General features: G+C 42.3%; 1 protein-coding gene across 1 annotated transcript in view; it reads left to right on the forward strand.

Moving 5' to 3' along the window:
- LOC115474101 (sodium- and chloride-dependent neutral and basic amino acid transporter B(0+)-like) overlaps positions 1–27350 on the forward strand; it is a 72640-nt gene that overhangs the window by 23517 nt on the left and 21773 nt on the right. The window contains exons 5-11 of the mRNA XM_030209428.1: positions 85–217; positions 8761–8893; positions 9797–9937; positions 16118–16346; positions 19625–19750; positions 20988–21106; positions 23812–23911. Coding sequence (XP_030065288.1) covers positions 85–217; positions 8761–8893; positions 9797–9937; positions 16118–16346; positions 19625–19750; positions 20988–21106; positions 23812–23911 — 981 coding nt within the window. The remainder of the gene's footprint in view (positions 1–84; positions 218–8760; positions 8894–9796; positions 9938–16117; positions 16347–19624; positions 19751–20987; positions 21107–23811; positions 23912–27350) is intronic.

Below are 27350 nucleotides of genomic sequence, written 5' to 3' on the forward strand. Positions count from 1 at the left end.
CCCTTATCTAGAATGAAAAAAATAGTACTATGGTGGTCCTTAAAACAATCATATTAATGTAAGCTCACGTTTCTTTTCATACAGGGTTTTGTAATATAAGTTCAGGAGCTGATATCTTTACAGTGAACTTAACTTGGGTACAAGACAATAATTTAACCTGTATTGACAATAGCACAGTAGAAGAAAATACTGAACTCCCAAGCCAGCAGTACTGGAAGTAAGTATGCACGTTTCCAGAAACTTCATCTTTTAAAGAATTGTCAGAGTTATTACTATTGTTACCATGATCATGCTTTGTATAGAATATACCAGATGTATATAGAGGATTATAGTGGAAATTTTATAACTGCCCACAATTTTGAAACCCACTCACTCACAAGTTTCCCTTTGTGGATATTGCCAAATATTGAAAATGAAAGTGAGCTGTGGAAAGGTTTTCATTTTTGCGCTAATGGTAAAATGTGATTTTGGTTAATTTTAATGCAACTGAACTGGATACATGGGGCTGTGAATTTACACAAATCACTATTTGTCTCAAACATCATCAACAAGGACACACATAACTATTAGCAGCACAGACACAGTGGTGCAACTCAAGGAGGGGTAGAATGAAAGGGTGTGAGGGGCAAGCCAAAAGCATGAGGCATTTTGGCCAGACATCTTGAAACTCTAAGACAAGCAGCCAAACAAGGCTATCCATGCCTGATCTATCCAAATGCCAGTATCAGGGCAAGAAACCATTTTCTCTGAGGCTTTCAGAGAGAGAGTGGAGATCCCATGTTTCTTTGCCTGCTCCAGAGCTTCAGCAAAAAAAACTGCTGAACTTTAAAAGGTGTCTTTAAAAAAAAATCCAAAGAGCATACAGATAGATGTTAGCACTAGGGGTGTTTTTAACAGGTTTTCCATGCTTGCTGCTGGGGTTTGCAGAGGAACTGTTAGTCTGTGTATCTGGCTGTTTGGGGGGATCAAACGGACTGCCAGAGACAGTGGGAGGCAGGATAGTATTGTTAATGAGTAACAAAGATATGTGCTATAGAAGCATAAGAAGGGTGTTTAACGGTTTACAACTTTTTCAGGGCTGCAAGGGCAAATGCAGTGTGTATGCATGTTGCAAGGCAGTAATCACTCACTAGTCACAGTGATATAGAAAAGAAAATGTTCAGTGAAAGCTGAGTCATCAGTGTCTCTCTCACAAGCAGAGACAGTGGCGTAGCCAGACAGCCAATTTTGGGTGGGCCTGAGCCCAAATTGGATGGGCACAACATTTTTTTCTGCCCCTGTCCTACTCCCACATGTCACCCTCTCTCCTACTTCTATGTCCAACATTTTTTCTCTCTCTCTCCCTCTCTCTTCTTCTGCATCTCTCCCTCCCATCCCATGTCCAACTTTCTCCCTCACTCCTTACCCCCCTGTGCAGCAACTCTCGAAGAACTTCTGCCTGAAATTCTTCTCCCCGCTGCTGCATCGGTCCCTGCAGCATTCTTTTTTTTGCCCGTCGCCAGCAGCGCCACGATTCACAGAGGCTGCTCCGCTCCCCCCTGCAGCGTCCATCCGGCCCTCTCTGATGCACTTTCTGTTTTCGTAGGGCCGAATGGACGCTGCAGTGGGGAGCGGAGCGGCCTCTGTGAATCGTAGCGCTGCTGGTCACGGGCGAAAAAAAAGAATACTGCAGGGACCGAGGCAGCAGCGGGGAGAAGAATTTCAGGCAGGCAACACTCCCGGCAGCGATGTTGTTGGGTTGGGGCGGGCCTAGAGCAAAAGTGGGTGGGCCTGGGCCCGTCCAGGACCACCCGTAGCTACTCCCCTGAGCAGAGAGAAGCAATTTGTAACTATCTCTAATCCACTGGCTGTACAGAACTGGAAATCCTAGTACATTTGTTTATTTATTTTATCCATTTCTAGCCCGCCGGTTACCTAGGCAGATTTTAATAAAACATACACAATCTTAAAACAACATAAAAACTATACATAATAAAAATGAGACACCCTATATCCCATCTCCATTCATTAAAGCAAAAGATGCCATATACCCAATACTATATCATAGAATCTTCACTGCACTATATAGAAACAGAAAATAATGAAGGCAGATAAAGACCTTATGGCCTATCCAGTCAGCCCATCCATGCCATCTACAGATACAGTTTTCATCTCCACCACCTCCACCACCAGGAGGCCATTCCAAGAATTCACCACCCTTTCTGTGTAGAAATATTTCCTCAGGTTACTTCTAAGTCTGACTGCTTTCACCTTCATCCTATGCCCCCTCATTCCAGAGCTACTTCAAAAGCCTGAGAAAACAAATATGTTTTTAGATGTTTCTTAAACTTGGAGAACTCGGTTAATAAGCACAACCGTTCAGGCAACTGATTCCATAAAAATGGGCCAACAACAGAAAATGTTGCTTCCCTAGTGATCACATAATTTATTTTAACCTGTTGTGACACATTAAAAACCCTTCAGGAATGTGTTATTTTCAAGGCTAATTTAGCTTAGAGAAAGAATTCTCCATTGCTATCTACTCAAAGGCTTCCCAAATTGACTAGAACATCAGCAAGAAACCACTAGTGATTAAAGGGAGATCTGCTAGGCTCTTAAAGGAACCTTGGCCTAAAAGTGTGAGAGATTATACAGTAGTAGGAGTTCTACTACCATTGCTACTAATGATCATTTCTAAAGAACTACTATAAAAGACTTTACAGTCTAGTCTCATCATACCATAATGCTTGTAAAGGATAGACGGAAATGATCATAGAAGGAAATAGGGTATTGAATGTAAGACATCTAGGACCAGCAGTGGTACATTCGGATAGGAAAAGACAGGGCATTTTAGAAGTATACCTATCCCCCTATAATATACACACCAAGCTAAAGAGAAATTTCTTTAAGACGAGCATAGCAACAGTTTGTAGAATTATGTAGAGGTCACAGCAGTCATTTTACAAACAGAGCTGCCAGCAGAAGAGCAAGTGGGGTTCTCTCTTGCCTAGTCTACTTCATTAAATCACCAGGGAGTTTAGGGAAGGCCTAGGGTGTGTCTACAGGTGACTGGGTGGGGGAGGGAGATCGGTTCTCATGGGTGGGGGTGGGGAAGGGGGATTCATGAGGAGGTTCAGAATCAGGTAAGGGAGAGAAAATTATTGATCCCCTTATATGGGTCCTGGCTGAATATCAGCTGGAACTGCATAACTTCTGGTAGCTAACACATATCTAGTGATACCCAGATATTCAATGCCAGTTTATGGACATGTCCAAGCACTGAATATCAGGGCTTAAAGTAGCTGTCATGGTCAGCACATAAAACAATGCTGACCACTGCTGGCTGAATATTGACTGGTGAGTTGTAGGCGCAAGAGCCTACCTGACCTCATCTCCACTCCCACTGACTGCAGCCTTCAAGCCTGGCTAGGTGCTGGGTTGGCTCTGTTGAGATGTTTTAGAGCCTTTCAGCATGTCTTGGTGCTCTTCAGATGTTTTATTGTTATTTATTTTATTTATTTATTTATTTATTTATTCATAAATTTGCTTAACTACCTTCCTATAATAATAGATATCAATATAGTTTCTATATAAAAGGAATATAAACACATTTAACAAACTATATCAAACAAATGCAAACAAAAACATGTAAAAATCTTAAGCCATACATTCTGCAGAGCTTTGCAGCCTAACTAGGTGCTGTGTTGGCTTCATAGCCTGTCTTGGTGCTATATTGGCACTCTTCAGATAGGGTCTTGCAGCCTATCTTGCTGCTGGGTTGGCACTCTTCTGCTATTCAGCTAATACAAATGCTGTGTTGGTCCCATCTGCTCTGGGCTGCAGTTCCAAATAACGTGATTCCAAGAAAAACTGAATCTGGTATGGTGGGGTGAGGGGGGGGGGGGGGAATACTCCTGACCTAAAACCTTTGAGCCTTCAACTCTCTCTTCAAACTCTTTTCAAATTTCTATTATTGTTCTTGTTGAATGTCTCCTGCCACTATTTAGCCTGTTATATATCCAACCTCTGGTGCTCTGGCCTCTTGCAGTCAATGCTTCTGCTCATTCCATTCACACTCACTGGTTTTGGCAGAGGTGAAGCTACCCAGAAACATGCCCTGTACAACACACCTCCAAGCACTATCCCCTCCCCCCCATTTTGGCACCCCTGCCTCCCTTGTACACTATGCAGCTAGACTTGCTACATATTCACTACCACCCTGGCTTTTGGGCCCTCCATCATGGTACATTCTCTAATCTTTTATCTTCATCCCCTGTCAGTAATCACTTCCTCCTCCAGGGGGAAGCTTTCAACATTATAAGACTCATTAGCAGACCATGAAAAGTATTACTATGGTCAACTATGTAAAAAATGACTAGTCCCAGAGATCAGGTCTGAAGTAAGTTAAGTGAATAGGTTTATACACCAGAGCACTCTTTTTGTAACTTGCCATAGCTCCAAATCAATAATTTTGGGAGCCACCCAGATAAAGTTTGGATAATAAAAATAGCCCACTCCCCAGTTATTACCATATTTTTGCATATATAACCCATGGGGAATTTGTGATTTTACATTTGCTGCACTAGGATGTAGGGTAGACATGATTGCGGCCAATATATGATTTTATAAGTACATAAGTATTGCCATACTGGGAAAGATCAAAGGTCCATCAAGCCCAGCATCCTGTTTCCAACAGTGGCCAATCCAGCCAGGTCACAAATATCTGGCAAGATCCCAAAAAAGTACAAAACATTTTATACTGCCTATCCAAGAAATAGTGGATTTTCCCCAAGTCCATTTAACAATGGTCTATGGACTTTTCTTTAGGAAGCCATCCAAACCTTTTTTAAACTCCGCTAAGCCAACCACCTTTACCACATTCTCTGGCAACGAATTCCAGAGTTTAATTACACGCCGAGTGAAGAAAGATTTTCTCTGATTCGCTTCAAATGTACTACTTTGTAGCTTCATCCCATGCCCCCTAGTCCTAGTATTCTTGGAAAGCGTAAACAGACGCTTCACATCTACCAGTTCAACTCCACTCATTATTTTATAGACCTTTATCATATCTCCCCTCAGCTGCCTTTTCTCCAAGCTGAAGAGCCCTAGCCGCTTTAGCCTTTCCTCATAGGAAAGTCGTCCATCCCCTTTATCAATTTCGTCACCCTTTTCTGCACCTTTTCTAATTCTACTATATCTTTTTTGAGATGCGGCGACCAGAATTGAACACAATATTCGAGGTGCGGTCGCACCATGGACCGATACAAAGGCATTATAACATCCTCATTTTTGTTTTCCATTCCTTTCCGAATATACCTAACATTCTATTTGCTTTCTTAGCCGCAGCAGCACACTGAGCAGAAGGTTTCAACATATCATCAACGACGACACCTAGATCCCTTTCTTGGTCGGTAACTCCTAACGTGGAACCTTGCATCACGTAGCTATAATTCGGGTTCCTCTTTCCCGCATGCATCACTTTGCACTTGCTCACATTAAACTCATCTGCCATTTAGACGCCCAGTCTCCAGTCTCTTAAGGTAATTTTCACAATCCTCCCACGATTTAACCAATTTGAATATCAGCAAATTTAATTACTTCACTAGTTACTCCCATCTCTAGGTCATTTATAAATATGTTAAAAAGCAGTGGTCCCAGCACAGACCCCTGAGGAACCCCACTAACTACCCTTCTCCATTGAGAATATTGACCATTTAACCCTACTCTCTGTTTTCTTTCTTTTAACCAGTTTTTAATCCACAATAGAACACTACCTCCTATCCCATGACTCTCCAATTTCCTCTGGAGTCTTTCCTGAAGTACTTTGTCAAACGCCTTCTGAAAATCCAGATACAGAATATCAACCGGCTCACCCTTATCCACATGTTTGTTCACCCCTTCAAAGAAATGTAGTAGATTGGTGAGGCAAGATTTCCCTTCACTAAATCCATGTTGACTTTGTCTTATTAATCCATGCTTTTGAATATGCTCTGTAATTTGTTTCTTAATAATAGTCTCTACCATTTTGCCCGGCACCAACGTCAGACTCACCAGTCTATAGTTTCCCGGATCTCCTCTGGGACCTTTTTTAAAATTGGTGTTACATTGGCCACCCTCCAATGTTCCGGAACCACGCTCGATTTTAAGGATAAATTACATATTACTAACAATAGCTCCGCAAGCTCATTTTTCAGTTCCATCTGTACTCTGGAATGAATACCATCCAGTCCAGGAGATTTGCTACTCTTCAGTTTGTAGAACTGCTCCATTACATCCTCCAGGTTTACAGAGAATTCATTAAGTTTCTCCGACTCGTCAGCTTCAACTACCATTTCTGGCACCGGTATCCCACCCAAATATTCCTCGGTGAAGACCGAAACAAAGAATTCATTTAATCTCTCCACTACGGCTTTGTCTTCCCTGATCGCCCCTTTTACTCCTCGGTCATCTAGTGGTCCAACCGATTCTTTTGCCGGCCTCCTGCTTTTAATATACCGAAAACATTTTTACTATATGTTTTTGCCTCCAACGTAATCTTTTTATCAAAGTCCCTCTTAGCCTTCCTTATCAGCGCTTTGCTTTTGACTTGACATTCCTTATGCTGTTTCTTACTATTTCTTACTATTTTCAGTCGGTTCCTTCTTCCATTTTCTGAAGGATTTTGTTTTAGCTCTAATAGGTTCCTTCACTTCACTTTTTAACCACGCCAGCTGTCGTTTGGTCTTCCATCCTCCTTCTTTAATATGCGGAATATATTTGGCCTGGGCTTCCAGGATGGTGTTTTTGAACAGCATCCACGCCTAATGTAATTTGTTGACCCTCGCAGCCACTCCTCTAAGTTTTTTTTTCTCTGTTCTTCTCATTTTATCATAGTCTCCTTTTTTAAAGTTAAACACTAACGTATTTGATTTCCTATGTATACTTACTTCAAAGCTAATATCAAATCCGATCATATTATGATCACTGTTATCAAGCGGCCCCAGCACCATTACCTCCCGCACCAGATCATGTACTCCACTAAGGACTAGGTCTAAAATTTTTCCTTCTTTTGTCGGCTCCTGTACCAGCTGCTCCATTTCATCAAGGAATTTTACCTCCCTAGCATGCCCCGATGTTACATTTACCCAGTCAATATCGGAGTAATTGAAATCACCCATTATTATTGTGTTGCCCAGTTTGTTTGCGTCCCTAATTTCCTTTACCATTTCTGCATCCATCTGTTCATCCTGGCCAGGCGGATGGTAGTATACTCCTATCATTATCCTTTTCCCCTTTACACATGAAATTTCAATCCACAGCGATTCCAAGAAGTGTTTTGTTTCCTGCAGAATTTTCAATCTATTTGATTCAAGGCTCTTGTTAATATACAATGCTACCCCTCCACAATTCAATCCACCCTATCACTATGATATAATTTGTACCCCAGTATGACAGTGTCCCACTGGTTATCCTCCTTCCACCAGGTCTCAGGGATGCCTATTATATCTAATTTTTCATTTAGTGCAATGTATTCTAACTCTCCCATCTTATTTCTTAGGCTCCTGGCATTCGCATATAGACATTTCAAACTATGTTTGTTGTTCCTATTTACATCATGCTTAGTACTTGACAGTATTAATTTGCAATCTTTTGTCTGATTTTTATTTTTATTTAAGGACACCTGATCTACTATGGTCTCTTTTGCAACCTCACTATCAGGATACCCCTTTATTCCCTGTTTTGGTGATATCTTTGAAAGATACCTTATCCTGAACCATGCGCTTTTGAGCGCCTGTCGGCCTTCTCCTTGTTTCTAGTTTAAAAGCTGCTCTATCTCCTTTTTAAAATGCTGATGCCAACATAATGCTGAAGAACATCCTAACAAACCAGATGTTCAGAGTTTATATTACAGAATCAAAATGTTAGAATTTATTGGACTTGTGGGTTTTCAAAGATGTGGGCTATCTATACTTGTACCTCGAAAACTAGTGCTTTCCTGCAGGTTGTACATGAGTGCAGGGTATATACACAAAAATACAGTACATACATTTAGTCTGTCCAACTTGTTGCAACTACAGACCTCAAAACTCCCTGGAACCTGGTAAGGTCAGCCAGTAGGAGTCATTGAGTAATGATGGAGGAAGGCTTCCGTTTTCCTAAAGGGGTTGTGAATATATCCTTCTTAATTTTGACCAGAATAAACATCCACCTATATTACTCTACTAATTATGGTGTTTTCCCTAAATGGCAGCATACTGTTTCTTTGAATGTAAATGTAAAATTGTGAAAGGTTCAGTTAGAATTGTTTGTAGAATTATGTTCCTATACTGTAACTGTTCATATATTTTAAAGCAATGGAAGCTATTTCATTCTACAGTATGTAACCATATGTTGTAAATTATACACCACCTTGGGTGAATCTATAAAGGCAGTTAATAAATCCCAATAAATAAATAAACAAAATTTGTAAATGTGACAGTGTTGATCGCTCAGCTTTCGATAGTCTTTTCCTCTCGCCCCACATCCTAAGCATCCTCCTTGTTTTCCTGTCCCCTCTTTCCAGTCTTCTATTATAGTTCTTTTCCTTACATCACCTATTGTTATTCTTCTTCTTATTATTATTATTATTATTTATTGCATTTGTATCCCACATTTTCCCACCTTTTTGCGGGCTCAGTGTGGCTTACAATAAGTTATGAGTGATAGAAATACAATTTGTTATGATTATTGTAAACCGCTTTGACAGGTCTCTCCATGACAGTATATCAAATCATTAATAAACTTGAAACTTATTATTTCTAGAAATGTGGCACTCCGTCGATCCAGTGGCTTAGATGAGACTGGCGTGGTTGTGTGGCATTTAGCCCTTTGCCTCCTCTTAGCATGGATATTAGTTGGAGCAGCATTGTTTAAAGGAATAAAATCTTCAGGAAAGGTAAAAACATTAGCGTTGCCATACTGGGACAGACCGAAGGTCCATCAAGCCCAGTATCCTGTTTCCAAAAGCGGCCAATCCAGGTCCAAGTACATGGCAAGATTCAAAAAGAATAAAACAGATTTTACATTGCTTATCCTAGAAATAAACAGTGGATTTACAAAGTCCATCATAGTAATGGCTTATGGACCTTTCTTTTAGGAAATTGTCCAAATCTTTTTTAGTAAGAAAAAAACATGAGCAAAATATTTAATCCTAACAAATTATTGGTCCACCAAAGATCATTATGGGGTTTTATGTACTTTTCTCTGTCTGTAGGAAAAGACCTTAATGAATCAGGTTTGTAGTAGTATGGGTGGTGTTCAAATAGGTAAAGCAGTCTGTTGCTTCATAGGCTGAATACTGTGCCAATGAAGTATCTATCCAACTATTAGGACTGCCTTCTGGCTGGGCCCAAATACAATGTACAATTCCAATCCACTCACAAAGAGGCCCAGGCATGGTTCCCACTTGGTCATCCAGGTCCAGGATTTTCACAAATAAATTAAGGCACTTCCTACCTTGATAGTCTTTTACCTATAGACTGTAGAAAGCTAAGCTTGAAGCTGCTTCTCTTTTCCCAGTACTCCTCTTCCTGGTACTGCAATCAGCTTGGAAGATTCATTCCTTGGGGCCTCCCTGTTCTGTTCCCACTCTAGGGTTTTAACATCCTCCCTGACTGAGCACCACCCTCCTGGCTAAGCAGGCCACAAAACATATTTTTAAGATAGTCTGGTGAGGGAGTGCTCTTAAGGGGTAATTTACCTAGGCACTTCTTCTGTAAAATTGTCTCTGCAAAACATAACAAAAATATTGAAGTGTCACTACACGGCTAAATCAGATATCCCTATTTGCTGTTGGCAGGTAGTGTATTTTACAGCTGTTTTCCCATATGTTGTCCTGCTTATTCTTCTAATCCGAGGCGCTACGCTGGAAGGTGCACGAGATGGCATTAATTACTTTATTGGAACACAATCTGATATGTCGAAACTGAAGAACGCAGAGGTGAGTTTATAATAACATTAACAAACGATATGTACAAAGAAAGAAAGGATTTATTATTTGTTTTCCAGTATCTTAAGGCAGCAGTTTTCATATTGGTCACATTAGGACAAAGTCCATGTGTATTTTGTATCCCTGGTCTTTGCAATTATTTTTTTTCTCCTGACCTGAACATGTCCCCAGAATAGCCTCCTTTCAATGTCATTAAAAATAGGCTTGTTTTGGAACTCTGCATTGATTTTAGGGGCCTGTTTACTAAAGTGTGGTAAGCAGTTATCGTGTGAATTACCACATGAAAACAGTTACCATACAACTGTGACGTAGCTTATGAATTGCCAAGGAAAGTGAAGGGTGGAGAATGGATGGGTTATAAGTATGGACGGCAACGTGAGGTAGCAAATGCATCTATGATAGTGGCAATATCTAATCTAATATAATAAAACGCACCTTCAACGTTCTGAGGACAACGTTCTGAAGCCATCTGACGTCACTCCCAGGCTGAAGGGTTCGTGGATTCGTGGTGTGAAGCCTTCAAACCAGCCAGCCGTCTCTGCCCCGCCCTCGCGTCAAACGTCATGACGTCGAGGGCGGAAAAAAAACCAAACAAATCCGGCAGCGAAGCGTCAGGGAAGGAGGCGGCGCTCCCGACGTCTAGCCTTCCCTTCGCTGTGTTCCGCCTTCTTCTGACGTCAAGGATGGCGTCAAAAGAAGGCGGAACACAGCGAAGGGAAAGCTAGACGTCGGGAGCGCCGCCTCCCTCCCTGACGCTTCGCTGCCGGAACCGCCACGGAGGTAAATTTAAAAAGAAGAAAAAAAAACAAAAAGGGATGTTGGGGGGAGAGAAGAGGGTGGCCAGTAAAGTAGAACAATGGGAGCGGGAGGGCAGGGGAGAAACGACAGCATGGCTGCGAGGGGGGGGCATGGATGCGAAGGGGGGGGGGAAGAGGGCGGGCCAGGCTGGGACATGGGAGAGAGAGGAGCATGGATGCGAGGGGGGGGTCATGGAAGGAAGAGAGGGGACTTGCTGGAAAAGGATGAATGGAGGTGGCAGGGGACAGAGGAGCATGGATGGGCATGGATTGGGAGGGCAGGACTCAGGGAGAGAGGAGAATTGCTGGATAGGGATGAATGGAGGGGACAGATGGGCATGGATGGATATGGATTGCAGGGCAGGCCTCAGGGAGAGAGGGGAATTGCTGGATAGGGATGAATGGAGGGGCCAGGTGACAGAGGAGCATGGATGGGCATGGATTGGAAGGGCAGGACTCAGGGAGAGGGGAATTGCTGGATAGGGATGAATGGAGGGGACAGATGGGCATGGATGGATATGGATTGGGAGAGCAGGCCTCAGGGAGAGAGGGGAATTGCTGGATAGGGATGAATGGAGGGGGCAGGGGACAGAGGAACATGGATGGGCATGGATTGGGAGGGGAGGGCTCAGGGAGAGAGGGGAATTGCTGGAAAGGGATGAATGGAGGGGGCAGGGGACAGAGGAGCATGGATGGGCATGGATTGGGAGGGCAGGGCTCAGGGAGAGAGGGGAATTGCTGGATAGGGATGAATGGAGGGGACAGATGGGCATGGATGGATATGGATTGCAGGGCAGGCCTCAGGGAGAGAGGGGAATTGCTGGATAGGGATGAATGGAGGGGACAGGTGACAGAGGAGCCTGGATGGGCATGGATTGGGAGGGCAGGGCTCAGGGAGAGAGGGGAATTGCTGGAAAAGGATGAATGGAGGGGGCAGGGGACAGATGGGCATGGATTGGGAGGGCAGGGCTCACACTCTCTCTCTCATATACAATGTCTTTCTGACTCTCACTCTCACACACTCTGTCTCACACTGTATCACATTCACTCTCTATGTGCCACACAGTCACTCACACACTCGCTTGGTCTCATACACTCACTCTCACAGAGAATCTGTGTCTCACACACACACTCTCTCTCTCTCTCGCACACACACACACACACTCTCTCTCAAACTGTGTCTCACATACACACTTGCACACACTCTCATTCTCACACACACACTATCTCACAAACACACTCACACCCAGACTCACTCTCTCTCTCACACACTCACACTTTCACTCTGACTCTCAAACAGTCACTCTCACATACACTCTCCCAAACATACACACTCCGAGGAAAACCTTGCTAGCGCCCGTTTCATTTGTGTCAGAAACGGGCCTTTTTTACTAGTATTTAATATATTTGTTACAACAAACGATAAACCCAAACCTCGATTTCTGCTCCAGAAACTCCCCACCCAAAATATCCCACCAACATCTTCATTAAAGAACTGCATCCCCCTCACAGCCCCTAACATATTCAATCAAGTACCCCACTCCCAACTGCTCCCTGACTTTTACCAGGATTCCCACACACTCCTGCTCAATCAGTGCCTAGTACAAAATGGCTCCTCTGCTTCCTATCGTTAAGTGTCAGAGGTTCCATTTTGTACCCAGCCACCAATGAGATAGGAGTGTTTGGGGATCACTCTTCCCCCCCCCCCCCCCCCCAACTAGACATCAGGGAACCTCTGGTAAGAGCCAAGTGAGCTATCTGGGGTAAAGGAACTTTATTGAAGATGTTGGGGGCTGTCAGAATGGGCAGAATTGAGGAATTGTCCTCATGCTTTTGGGGGTGAGGGGCCAAATGATTATTAGTATTATCATGATTTGTATAAGGTGTACAAGATATATGTAAAGACACATATTAGACAGTCCTTATTTTCTGGAGCCTATAGTATAGTCAAGACAGAGAGACAGGACACACAACAAAAAGCATGTAACAGGACAGTGTAGTTGAAAGCAAGGTTTAGATTATCATCAAACATGATGTTGGGGCCATAGGTGCCAGCATTTCAAAATGACTGAGGGTGCCAAACATCATATAAATTACCCCTTCCACACAGTGAATGAACTTGCTCAATATTAGGGGTGCTTGGCACCCACTGGCACCCACAGAGCTGACTTCTATGGTTGGGACAGTAAATATGAAAGGAGGGCTCTGGTTATGGATTCTAAGGACACCTTCGACTATCATGACTACATTCCTCACAGATTGCATATATTAGTTTAAGAAAGGGTGCCTCAAGTATTCCAGCCATTGAGATAAGCCACATAGGACATGACAGCTCCGAATAGAATTGTTGGTGAAAAATGCTGAATTCTGGTCAAACAAATAAGCAGCACATTTAGAAAATAAGGCAAATAAATATTTTTTTTTTCTTTTGTATTAAGGGTTCAGTGCCCACAATGGTCTATGGCCATGGGAGTGGCTTCAGTTTCCTTAAAACTCCTAATATCTAAGGATGCCTACGCAGGTAAAATACTTTTTACCTAGGTAAATCGCTTTGAAAATTGTCCTTCCTATTCTCTAACATCTAATATAGGAAGAGAAAAATCAGGGAAATTTATGTTCAGGACAATCTCTTATTAAATAATTTGCTATTACACATTGCCTCAAACTTCCTTGATGAATCAAAAAGAACTAAATTAAATAAATAAATAGTCATGTAAAAAAAACCCCATACACATACACACATTTTTATCAATACTTTGTTAACTTGTCTTGTGAAAACCTAATCACTTTTGTAGTTGGAGTTACACATGTACAGGTCATCTAGGTTGGCAAAGGAGCATCCGAGGTAAAACGTTCACAATCTGCAAAGTATTTACAAAAGGCTCACTGAATATAGAGCCTTTTGTAAAATACCCACACTTACATGTGTAAGTACATGGGTTTGCACTCCCTCTCAGTTTAGAGGGAACAGTGGGCATTACATGCGTAAATGGTTAGACTACTGGAATAAATATGGATATGTGTGCACTTACATACATACATGCAAGCATGCCACCTAAATACTATTCTACAAATACATAGCATGGGAGGTGTACACAGGTGCAAACACTTAGAGTCAGCTTATTGGCTGGCATATGTGCTCATTCCAAAATCCTACCCCCCCCCCCCCCCCATTCTATAAATGGCACCCAGATTTTTTTTTGTTACATTTGTACCCTGTGCTTTCCCACTCATGGCAGGCTCAATGTGGCTTACATGGGGCAATGGAGGGTTAAGTGACTAGCCCAGAGTCACAAGGAGCTGTCTGTGCCTGAAGTGGGAATTGAACTCAGTTCCTCAAGACCAAAGTCCACCACCCTAACCACTAGGCCACTCCTCCACTCTAGATTTGCATGTGATCCTCAGATCCATGCAGTTAAAAATCAATAATGGGCTGCTAACAATCAATTATTGATGTTAATTGACACTAATTTGGATTTGTGTATGGATCTGGCTACATACAATTCCATAATGATCTGTGCCCAAATGCTCTTATGTGCAACCCAAAAGGGGGCATGGCCATGGGAGGGGCATGGGTTGGTCAAGGGCAATCCAATGAATTATGCACATTATTATATAATTTGAGGGAGTTGCATGCCTGGATTTACACCGTGTTTCAGCTGGTGTAAGTCCATGCATCCAAAGCTAGGTGTGAGAATCCTCACTAGGCGCTATTCTATAAAAGGCGCTCATCCCAGAACACTGTTTAGACTAGCACTGAGCGCTGATTTTTCCCAGTGCCTATTTATCAGTGCCATTTACCTAATCTGGCCCTATGCGTGTATATATCTGGTTACGTTAATATTCTGTAAGGAATTAGGTACCTACTTTCCTTTATTGAATAGGCTTCTACTGTGTGCCCTCCAGATGCCTAATTTTAGGCACCTTGTTATATAATTGTCCTTCCCCCCCCCCCCCCCCCCCCAATGTATTTCCTTTGTAAAATAGAGAGTATACATATACTTTGAAGGCTTGGCCAGACCACATACAGAACATGCCACTTTCAAATCTGCACATGCAATAAGTAAAGACTACTCACATATTATCTCTTCCTTCTATAACTTTAGTGCTCGTTAAGGTTATAGAATACTAGCACTTATGTGTGTGAATTGTACACTTATGCTTGTAAGTGCTAGCTGAGCGCTAAGCTCTATTCTATAACACAGGTGTGCAATTTACTAGTGTGTAAATGCAAGGGGCAAACATATGGGTGGGGCTTAATCTGCAGATCCCACATTTAAGGGCATAACTTACAGAGCAGTGTAAGTTACTCACCAAAGTGCCACATTTAGGTTCGTGCATTTAAGCCTGCTATTGACTTGGTGTAATTGGACATGCCTAAATGTTGGCACAGAAATGCCAACTTATGCTAATGGCTGTATATGAACATTGATAGTGAAGAGACTGTTTTACAATTTTGTAATAACGGTAGTGTCCGTTTTTTTTTTTTGTTTTTTTTTTGTAGCAGTAGTTTTTTCTCCCATTTTGGGAGTTGTTTTCTACTGGTACTTTCTTCAGAGCTCCATTAGAAACCAGTGATTGTAGCCACCTGTGAAGAGTCATCACGTAGACCTTTTGTAGTAGTTGAAGTTTCATTTATTAAATGTTTTTTGCTACTTAGTTCTCTTCCTTCAATGTTCAGATAAAAATTATTTTTTTTGAGATTTAGAAGTGTGATTTTGTTCACCAATTTTTATATTTGTGATTTTTCAATACATTTTATCCAGCCATTTATATTTGGATAGTCAAAATCTGTGCCCAGACATATCCAGGCATTGAATATCCTAGGATAAGGCAGTGGCAGCCAAAGCTCATTGACTGCTGCTGGCTGAATATTGACACCCTGGTTGTTATATATCAATGATGAAATGCATTAATAAGATTAGCTTAGCATGCCACATGTTACTCTCTCCCGTCATGTTCTTCTCGCAAATCCATGGTGAGGTGTTCAGCAGATTTCAGAGGAATCTACTAGGAGTTGCATAATAAATGTTTCTGCCATGGTCCTTGAACTGGACTGAGACCAGCATTTAATTTCATACAGGCCACCTTAGATGGGAATTGAGCAGATGGTTTTAAGGAGAGCCTTTATACTTCTGTGACCATTCCCCTCAGTCCACTGATCCCCGAAATATATTGCTATTAGTTATTTGGGGATCATTTTATAAGCAATTTGATCACATAATTCACCATTTTAAACCCTCCAGGAGGCACTTACAAAATTGCCATCACTTTTTACCTGCAGAAGTTACTTTAGGATGATCCTATTGAAGTCATGAGCTACTTCAGCTTCAGTTAAAATCACACAATTGATGTCAATTTGTTCATGTTTTAGGCTTGGAAAGATGCTGCCACACAGCTCTTCTATTCTCTTTCAACAGCATGGGGTGGTATAGTAGCTTTGGCTTCCTACAATAAATTTCACAACAACTGCTATTTGGATGCTATCGTGGTGTGTGTGATAAACTGCCTAACCAGTTTATTTGCTGGATTCGCTATCTTTTCAATCATGGGACACATGGCTTTCTCATTGAAGAAACCTGTTCCAGAAGTTGTAAATGAAGGTAAGTTTAACAGTAAATAGGGGAAATAAAAACTATTTGATAGTCATTGTTGTCAATATAATTTAATTGCTCATCCTAAGTCATTGTCAAGATCAGCTGTTGATGTTTGGTTGGATATAACTGACAGTGCAAAAGTTTAGGACACTATTGGGCTCATTTTTTTAAAGAGAAGGATGCCCATCTTTCGACACAAATCGGAAGATGGACATCCTTCTCCCAGGGTCGTCCAAATCGGTATAATCGAAAGCCGATTTTGGACGTCCCCAACTGCTTTCCGTCACAGGGACGGCCAAAGTTCAAGGGGGCGTATTGGAGGCGGGACTTGGGCGTGCCTAATACTTGGACGTCCTCGACCCATAATCGAAAGAAACAAGGACGTCCCTGACAAGCACATGGATGACTTTACCTGGTCGTGTTTGTTTTTACGACCAAGGTATAAAAAGGTGCCCAAAATGACCAGATGACCACCAGAGAGAATCAGGGATGACCTCCCCTTACTCCCCCAGTGGTCACTAACCCCCTCCCACACTCAAAAAACATCTTCCAAAATATTGATTGCCAGCCTCTATGCCAGCCTAAGATGTCATACTCAGGTCCATCACAGCAGTATGCAGGTACCTGGAGCAGTTTTAGTGGGTGCAGTGCACTTCAGGCAGGTGGACCCAGTCCCATCCCCCCCCCCCCACCTGTTACATTTGTGCAGGAAAAAGCAAGCCCTCCTAAACCCACCAGAAACCCACTGTACCCACATCTAAGTGCCCCCTTCACCTGTAAGGGCTATTGTAGTGGTGTACAGTTGTGGATAGTGGGGTTTGGGGGGCTCAGCACCCAAGGTAAGGGAGCTATGTACCTGGGAGCAAATTAAGAAGTCCACTGCAGTGCCCCCTAGGGTGCCCGGTTGGTGTCCTGGCATGTCAGGGGGACCAGTGCACTACAAAGCTGGCTCCTCCCATGACCAAATGGCTTGCATTTGGTCGTTTCTGAGATGGACGTCCTTGGTTTCCATTATCACCGAAAATCAGAAACGACCAAGTCTAGGGATGAACATCTCTAAGGATGACCAAATTTCAGGATTTGGGCGTCCCTGACTGTATTATCAAAGCAAAAGATGGACATCTATCCTGTTTCAAAAATAGGGGTTTCCCCACCCCTGGATGGGGATGTTTTACGAGGACATCCAAATTGAAACGAGGATGTCCCTTTCGATTATGCCCCTCTATGGGTTTTTTTTTTAGAAGTACCTCCACAGTTAGATAATAGCATTAGAAATGTGCTATTTACCTGTGGAGATCCACACCATGCTGAGAATACAAGGGGGCATGGTTTGGATGCGGGTAGTGCATGGTGTGGGCAAGCCAAAAATATAGACACATATTCCTCATTTCAATATGGGCTTTAACACCTGTTCCCAGCATGCAAATATGCCAGCTTGAAGGGAGAGGGGAAAAAGCCTCAAACCAACAACTCCAGGTTGTGGGATTGTGTACAGAAACAACTAGAGAAATATTTCTATTACCAAATTCATATGCAAGAATATGAAAAAATGTATGAATTGCTAGTGAAAAAAAGAGAGATGCAAAGACTGACGGAGTCCTTCCTCTTGAACCACCCTAAAGTGGGCACTTGTAACAAGTAAAAAAAAAAGAATTAAATACCTCCTAAGTCCATAGCTCCTATCCCTTGGGTGCTGAACCCCTCAAATGCCCCCCCCCCCAAACCCACTGCCCACACTCTACACATTACCATAGCCCTTATGGCTGAAGGGGGCAACTACATGTGGATATAGTGGGTATTGGGGGCAGTTTGGAGGGCTCCCATTTACCTCCACAAGTGTAACAGGTAGGGGGGGATGGGCCTGGGTCCACCTGACTGAAGTCCACTGCACCCACTAACAACTGCTCCAGGGACCTGCATACTGCTGTGATGGAGCTGGGTATGGCATTTGAGGCTGGCATACAGGCTGGAAAAAAAAGTTCTTAAAGTTTGTTTTTATATGGTGGGAGGGGGTTAGTGACCACTGGGGGAGTCAGGGGTGATCATCCCCGATTCCCTCCGGTGGTCATGTGGTCATTTAGGGCACTTTTTTGGGACTTGTTCATGAAAAAAAAAAGGTCCAAAAAATGACCCAAATTCGCGCTAAAAACACCTTTCTTTTTTCGATTATTGCCCGAAGGCACCCATCTCTCCTCGGCTTATAAACACGCCCCAGTCCTGCCTTCACCACGCCTCTGACACGCCCCCATCAACTTTGCCCATTTCCACGACAGATTGCAGTTGAAGACGCCCAAAATCGACTTTCGATTATACCGATTTGGGCGCCCACAGGAGAAAGGCGCCCATCTCCCGATTTGGGTCGAAATATGGGCTTCTTTCTCTTTCGAAAATAAGGCTGTAAGTGGCCTAATTTAGGACATCTCAAAAGCTGCCCAAACCCTCCCTTATTCTGCCAACCCCCATGCAGACCCTCATCCATCCATCATGATACTCTCTTCATACAGCACTAGTGATCCCCGGCAGTCCTGCCCCACCAGTGCAGCAATAGTTAATGACTGCAGTCAAACAAGGCTGATACCATGGTTAATTTCCACCATAAAAAGTGGATCCAGCAGCAGCAGAAATTAACAATGGCACTGGCCATAGTCTATAATACATAGTCTAGAAAAGCGAATAAAGTAAATAGGATAAAGCAATATTATATTGACATTCCTCCAATCTGAATCTAATGGCAAGCATTGCCAAATAAACTAAGGGGTAGATATTGAAAAGGATTTAATCAGATAGGAAGGCTCTTGCCTGGTCAAATCTTACTGGCCTTCCCCAGAGCACATATTCAGCAACATTTAACTGGCCAGTGTCACTGAATGTGTGCTCTGACCTCTGTGACAATATATGGTCAGTGGCAAGGCAGTCTGGGAGCAGAGTCAGGCTTGAACTGGGACTTACCCGGTAAAGAGTGATTTTTAGTCTATTAATCAGGTACATGTCCAGAGAAACTTGAGAGCAAAAAGGCTGTCCAAACTATATCTATCCAGTTATCCATGTATCAGTCTGAATATTAGCTGGAAGCCAGATAACTTTTGGCAGATGCCTATGTCCCAGATATGCAATGTCCATACCTGGATTATGCCCAGCATTGATTATATGGGTCATATTGAGACTAGTGGTCAGTGCCTTTAAATTCGCTGACCAACACAGACTCAATATTGGGGGAGGGGGTCAATATTTTTATTATCATTTCAATTATCTTAAACAGTAACACTGACAATTTCTTCAATTAGGATTTGCCTTGGCATTTATGGCCTATCCAGAAGCGTTGACCAAGTTGCCCGTTTCTCCTCTTTGGTCCATTCTGTTTTTCTTTATGCTTCTGACTTTGGGTCTGGATTCACAGTTTGCACTGATAGGTAAGTTGTGTAATGTTCCTCAGTAAAGCTATCAGCCACAAAAAAACAGTGGGGTCCTTTTATTAAAGCCTAGCATGTGCTAAGTGCTAAGAAGCCCACAGATATTAAAATGAGCTTCTTATCATTTAGTGCACAATAATTCTGAGCACATACTAAGTAAGCTTTAGAAAAAAGGGTCCCTAAATTATTTATCCAAAAAGTTAGTATATACATGAGGAAAAAAATTTTTTTTAGCTTATTTTCAGATATTTTGAACTTCTTCCTGATTTTCAGACTTTTCTTCAAGTTGATTCAGTCATTCATTTTTGTAATAAATTTTAATATCCACTCAAACTTTTTAATACATACCCAATTATATGGGCATTAATTTCTAGGTTAATGTGTGTTAAATTAGTTTTACACATACTAAGGGGCCCTTTTACTAAGTTGCATTAGGCACTAATGCTCGCCTAATGCAGAAAACATGGCCTAACACAGGATATAGTAAAGCATTCTGTGTTAGATTTGCCATCTGAGCGCTCTAAATACATCGTACTCATGTGACGCCACCTTATGGGCTCCTGCCCACTTAAATCTCTTTGAAAATCGGCCTCACTGTGACCAAAGATTCCCTCTCTCCCCAATTTCTCACTAAAACTTCCCTTTAGGGTGGGAGTGGTTTCATTAATTTTTTTAAAAATTTGGGGGAATGGGCATGTCAGGGGCAGAGATTGGGCATGGATGCACTAACCAACTAGTGTGCTGATACACCCATATAGGAGGTGGTAAGTGCTTCCTCAGTAATTTTTTTAAATGACTGTGAGCTAATGCTAACAGTAGCGCATGGCCATAATTAAAACCAATAGGAAAAATGCCTTTCTGATGGTGACGCGAGAAATGGGCTTAACGTGCAGGAAAGGCTCACGTAAGGATGCACTAAGCCTATTTTGTAGTGCAGCTTAGTAAAAGGGCCCAAATTTTTAAAGATTTTCTAAAAAAGTGCATGCCAATGAATGCATACACCTATCGGAAAGATAAACTCTGAGAAATAAGATATAGATTATGAGAATCCTTGGAACTTGCATGCGCTTGTCCCAAGAATTTGTAGATGATAAAAATGGACTTGAATAAAAAATGGAATTCTAAGCAGTATAGGTTAGAATAATGTTGTAGACTGGACAAGCAGGATGAGCCAACTAATCTTTTCCTGCCACCATATACTCCCATTACTATGTATAACTATATTTGTTCTTTACAGAAACAATTACAACAGCTATACAGGATGCCTTTCCAAAAGCAATGAAAAAAATGAGAATCCCTATCACTATTGGTTGCTGTATATTCTTATTTCTTCTTGGTCTCGTCTGTGTCACTCAGGTAAGTACTTTATTAGCTAAAAGCTGTCCCCGCTGGCATTGCTCAATGATAGGTTAGTACTTTGTAATTGTGGCTTCAAATACATTATATTCTACTTTAAATGAGCCTTAAACATTGACAGTGCTGAGGGGTGTATGAAAATGACTGAGTGGGAGTGTACTGCTGAGAGTGACTGTGAATGGATATGTTAGAATGGGTGAGTCTGAGTGAGGGTGCACTAATGAGGAATTGTACTGTTGAGGGGTGGTGAGAGAATGGGTGAATGTGCAAGGGAGTATGCTACTGAGGGGGTGAAATGTGTGAGTGGGGGTGTACTGCTGAGGGATGAGTGTGAGAATAAATGAGTGTGAATGCGGGTTATACTGGTGAAAAGGGTTTGATTTGGGGTGTTTTGCTGAGGGGTGTGTGAAATGGGGGTGTGAGTGGGGGTGTTTTGCTAATGGGTGTGTGGAAACAGATGACTTTGAAAGGGGTGTGCTATTCTGTGGTGTGTGAGAGTATAATGCTATGGGGTGAGTGTGCATGGAGGTTCGCTACTCAGGGGTGTGTGAGAATGGGTGAGTGTCAGTGGGGTGTGGTACTAAGGGGCGCGTGTGAGTGGGGGGGTGCTACTCCGGGGTGTGTGAGTGGGGTTGTTTTGCTGAGGGATGAGTGAGAAAGGGTGAGTGTGAGTGGGGTATTTTGCTGAGGGGTGTGTGAGAAAGGGTGACATTGTCAATGAGTTTAATACTCCCTTAAATCAGAAAATGTGGACACTTGATCCCTACCTAGCACTAACTTTTCTCTTCCGATCAATTTGTTTAGGTTGATTTTCTTGATTAGTTGTTTCTTTCAATCTAGCAAGTGCCTGCCATTTGGCTTTCACCGTTTTCCTGTCAAAACACAGCCTTCTTTTCAAGGGCATATGGAAATGCATTTTCCCGCCCTTTTTGAGGAGCGTTCCCCTAGTGGGGCAGTGAATTCACTCACAGACACACACTTCCCAGTCTGACCCCAATACTTTCTCCCTACCCTGTTCCCACCATTCTCTGAACCTCCCTCGTTATGAAATTGTTAGAGAATGAGAGAGGGACAACTGCACAGCTACTATCCATGTCTCTGAGCCCTCACCCTCCCTGTCCCAATCAGTTTGTCGCTTAGCAACAGCAAGAAAGAACTTTTTAACCTGCAGCCTATTTGTTTAATGGATGGAGGAATTGCTCCCCCTCCCCTGAGTGCCCCTGTGAACCGAATTTCTTCAAACTACACAATAATCTCGGTAATGGTGGGTAGAGTCTGCCTGCCGGGTTTGGTGGCCGTAGCTCTTTGGGGGGCCAGATAAACAAACACACGCTTCTGCTTTATGTATATAGATTCACTGGCATTGAGATTACCAGGATCCAATGTGAAATACACAGATCTCTCCATAGTGATGGTAGTAACCCATGCTACCTGAATGGAAGGACTTCCACGTTCAATTGAATCAGTAAAACAACAACAGACTGGTATTATATTCCTCCTGCTAAAAGGAAAATATGAGGTATTTGATATGTCCTCCTTGGTTCCCTGATGAGATTCTTACTATGAAGCAAACTGGTCGTAGACTGGAATATGAATGGCAGAGCTCTCATGTTGATGAAAATAAAATAAATGATTAACTATCATATTTGTTTAATTCCAACAACTGTATCAGGAAGTCTAAGAAATCCCACTATTACAATCACATTACAAAAGTTCAGAATTCTATCAAATAACTTTTTAGAATTATCAATACTATGATGGAAAGGTCACCCAAGCTGCTGAATCCCTACCCTTCTAAGACTGAATGTTACCAACTAGCACCATGTTTTCAGAGTATGACCTTACAGATCCACCAGGATCTTGAAGAACATTTGAGGAAAAGCCAGGATACTGTATGCCTCCTTTCTGCTACATTCACAGCCTTTATCAATCTTCCTAGAAAAGACTTACAGAACTAGCTGCTATATTAACTGTGTTGTTGTATCTACCTTGAACACCTAAGTTGCTTTATTTACTGTAGCAATCAAGAGGTATTCTTCTAGATTTGGGGGAATAATTTTATAAACAGCTGTCTAGGTTGAGAAAGAAGATTATGCATATTTTTATCCTATTTTATAAAGACACATAGAACAGCATTTTAAAAAGGATGTCCAACTCAGAATAAGGATGTTCAGGTCTGTGTGTTGCTGGTAGTGCTGGTATTTAGAACAGGATCTATCAACATACAGCCTGCTCTAAAATAAAAATGGATGTTCATATACTGGTTACATCCAACATGAATATTCATTTTACAAACTGAAATGTCCAAACTATGATGAGGCAAAAACAAGGGACATGGACTTAATTGTGGCTGCATAGGAACGTCTATAATATGAAATGGCCTTGTAGATCTTGGTGTGCTGGCATAGCTTAATGGTTAGAGAAGCGGGCTGAGAACCAGCAAGCCATGTTTACATCCCCTCTGCAGCTCCTTGTGATACTGGGCAAGCCACTTAACCCTCCATTGTCAGGTACGGATTGAAAGACCTCTAGGGACTAAAAAATACCGGCTGTGCCTGAATGTACACTGCTTTAAGAAATTAATTAAAATAAAAAATTTAGCACCACGATTCCCCATGGTTCCTGAAGTGACAGCTATTTTGAGTAATAGGATGTTAGAATTGAAGTTGATAATACATTGAATCTAACTACTATTTCTTCTAAAGGCAGGAATATTTTGGGTCAATCTGATCGATTATTACTGTGGTGGATGGGCGATACTGATTGCAGCAATACTGGAGGTTGTAGGAATTTGCTGGGTTTATGGTAAGCTTTTGATAATATTAGTGCCATTAAAGCATTTGTGCCAGTCAAGGAAGTGGTTGTCTCACTACCATTTGAACAAGATGATAAATACAGCTGCTGACATGGAACTGATAAAAGCCCAACATTGATGGACTGTCCAGCAGTTATTAGCATCAGTTATACTAATACCCCCCTCCCCCTTTTACAAAAGCCACGCTAGTAGTTGTTGCACAATGATGCCGACACAGCCCATTCACTTTGAATGGGCTGTATCGACATTGCCCCACCGGCAGCCACTAATGTGGCTTTGTAAAAGGGGGGGGGGGGGATAGTGCCCTGAAATCTTTTTATACTGCACAGTACTGCTATTGTGACTGTTTTTCCACTGACTGTCTCCTCCCTCTTTTTCTACTATTACTGCCTGCACCGTTATTAGCCCCGACTTTATGAATAATATCTCAGCCAGGATTACCATTTGCAGATGTTTTATGACAACTGAAATGAGAGAATAATGTGCACAAGTAACTCATCCTACAGACACCCCATCATGTCTTAATGCTAGGGAGGGCATTATTCAAAGCAAGTTATGCAAATTAAAAGTATTTTACCCATGTTAATCAACTGGAAATTGTTCATCTGTAATGCAGCTAATAGTCTGTGAGGTAAACTAACAAGAAGCATTTCTGATAGTGCTTTTAAATTAGGACAAGAAATGTACAAAGTAAATTGCATTTTCAAATACACACTTTGGACAACATCCTGGAGGAACTTATTAAATGGGACTTGGGGAAATTACTGCTTATCCCTGCTTGCTCCTGCATGGAATATATGTACTTTTGGTATCCTCATGACCTGGATTGGCCATTGTTGGAAACAGAATATTAGTCTTAATGGCCTGGTCTAATGTAGTATGGTAATTCTTATGTTCCCTCAGAATTCTGCCTACAGAAGAAGCAAGTGTAAGAGACTGCACATCTGTGGTGATTTTTCAATTGATAGTATGCACATACTCTCCCTTTAAAAACCTGTGCAAAATATCTAAGTAAAACACAGAAACAGAGAGAATGACTGCAGATACAGACCATATGGCCTATCCAGTCTGCCCATCCATGCCAACTAGTAATTTCTACTATCCTTTCCACTCTCTTAGAGATCTTCTGTGCTATTCCCATGGTTTCTTGAATTCAGACACAGTCCTTGTCTCCATCACTGTGTTGGGAGGTCATTCCACACAGCCGCTATCCTTTCCCTAAAGAAGTACTTAATTAGATTACTCATGACTCTATCTTCTTTGACCTTCATCCTATGCTCCCTTGGTCCAGAGCTTCTTTTCAATTGAAGAAGGCTTATCTCCTATGCCTTTATGCCACTTGGATATTTAAATGTCTCTATCACATCTCCCTTCTCTCAAACTTTCTTCCAAAGCATAGACATTGATATCTTTAGGTCTGTCCCCATATGCTTTATGACAAAGACCACTAACCATTTTAATAACCACTGTCTGGACTGACTCCATCCTGTTTACATCTTAAAGATGCAGTCTCCAGAATTGTATACAGTAGTCTACAATAGATCCCATCAGAGACTTATTTAGAGGCATTAACAACTTTTTTTCCTGCTGGTCATTCCTCTCCTTATGCATCCAAGCATCCTGCTGGCTTTTGCCATCATCTTTTCTACCGGTTTGACCACCTGAAGATCATTACTTTTGATCACCCCCCAGGACCCACTCTTCTTTCATGCACAGAAATACTTCATCCCTATACTATATTGCTCCCATAGGTTTTTGCAGCCCATATGCATGACCCTGCATTTTTTTTTTAGCATTAAGTCTAAGCTGCCAAATTCTAGACCATTCTTCAAGCTTCACTAGATCCCGCTTTATGTTTTGCATACCATTCAGGTTGTCTGTTCTATTGCAAAATTTGGTATCATTTGCAAAGAGGCAAACCTTATCAGACAGCCCTTCTGCAATATCACTTACAGAAATGTTTACAAGCTACTGGACAAAGAACTGATCCCTCCAGCCACCATTGGTAATGCCATTTTCATCAGATCACCTTCCACTCAAACCAGCTCCTAACCCAGTCAGTCACTTTAGGGCCCATACTGAGGGTAGTCAGTTTATTTATGAGTTGCCTATGAAGAACTGTATGAAACGCTTTGCTAAAATTCTAAGTATGCCACGTCTTGCATTCTCCCTCAATCTAACTCTTTGGTCACACAATCAAAATAAATTACCTCTCGTAAAGCCATGTTGCCTCAGATTCTACAATCCACTGCATTCCTGAAACCACACTATCATATTTTAGAATCATTTCCATTAATTTACTCACTACAGAAGTCAGACTAACCAGCTTATAGTTTCCAACCTATTTCTTCCTTCCATTTTTGTGGAAGAGGATCACATTGCCCCTTCCTCCAGTCCTCTAGGATGAATCATTGAAAAAGTCAGACAGTGGAGCCGCCAGAACTTCCCTAAGTTCTTCTAGCATCCCATATGTTACCGTCACTTTGTCTACTTTTTGGTTTGGCCAACGAACACAGTCTTCTGAAAATAATTCAAGGTGTGTGAGGAGAGACTTGCTGAACTAAACATGTATACTCTGGAGGAAGGAGAACAGGGGTGATATGATACAGACGTTCAAATATTTGAAAGGTATTAATCCGCAAACGAACCTTTTCCAGAGATGGGAAGGTGGTAGAACGAGAGGACATGAAACAAGATTGAAGGGGGGGCAGACTCAAGAAAAATGTCAGGAAGTATTTTTTCACGGAAAGAGTAGTGGATGCTTGAATGCCCTCCCGCGAGAGGTGGTGGAATGAAAACGGTAATGGAATTCAAACATGCGTGGGATAAGCATAAAGGAATCCTGTGCCGAAGGAATGGATCCTCAGGAGCTTAGTCAAGATCGGGAGGCGGGGCTGGTGGTAGGGAGGCGGGGATAGTGCTGGGCAGACTTATACGGTCTGTGCCAGAGCCAGTGGTTGAGAGGCGGGGCTGGGGGTGGGAGGCGGGGATAGTGCTGGGCAGACTTGTACGGTCTGTGCCAGAGCCGGTGGTTGGGGAGGCGGGGCTGGTGGTTGGGTGGCGAGAAGTAGAGCTGGGCAGACTTATACAGTCTGTGCCAGAGCCAGTGGTTGGGAGGCGGGGCTGGTGGTTGGGAGGCGGGGATAGTGCTGGGCAGACTTATACGGTCTGTGCCCTGAAGAGCAGGTACAAATCAAAGTAGGGTATACACAAAAAGTAGCACATATGAGTTATCTTGTTGGGCAGACTGGATGTACCGTGCAGGTCTTTTTCTGCCGTCATCTACTATGTTACTATGTTACTATGTTACTACGTTACTTATATTCCTATCTACACATATTTGAACATTAACACAGTTTCTCCTATTACTTTCTTATACCTGGAGATGCCAATGCCCACCCAATGAATTTGTGCCAACTAATATTCCCC

The sequence above is a fragment of the Microcaecilia unicolor genome, chromosome 7, assembly GCF_901765095.1.
Source record: "Microcaecilia unicolor chromosome 7, aMicUni1.1, whole genome shotgun sequence".
Taxonomy (NCBI): Eukaryota; Metazoa; Chordata; class Amphibia; order Gymnophiona; family Siphonopidae; genus Microcaecilia; species Microcaecilia unicolor.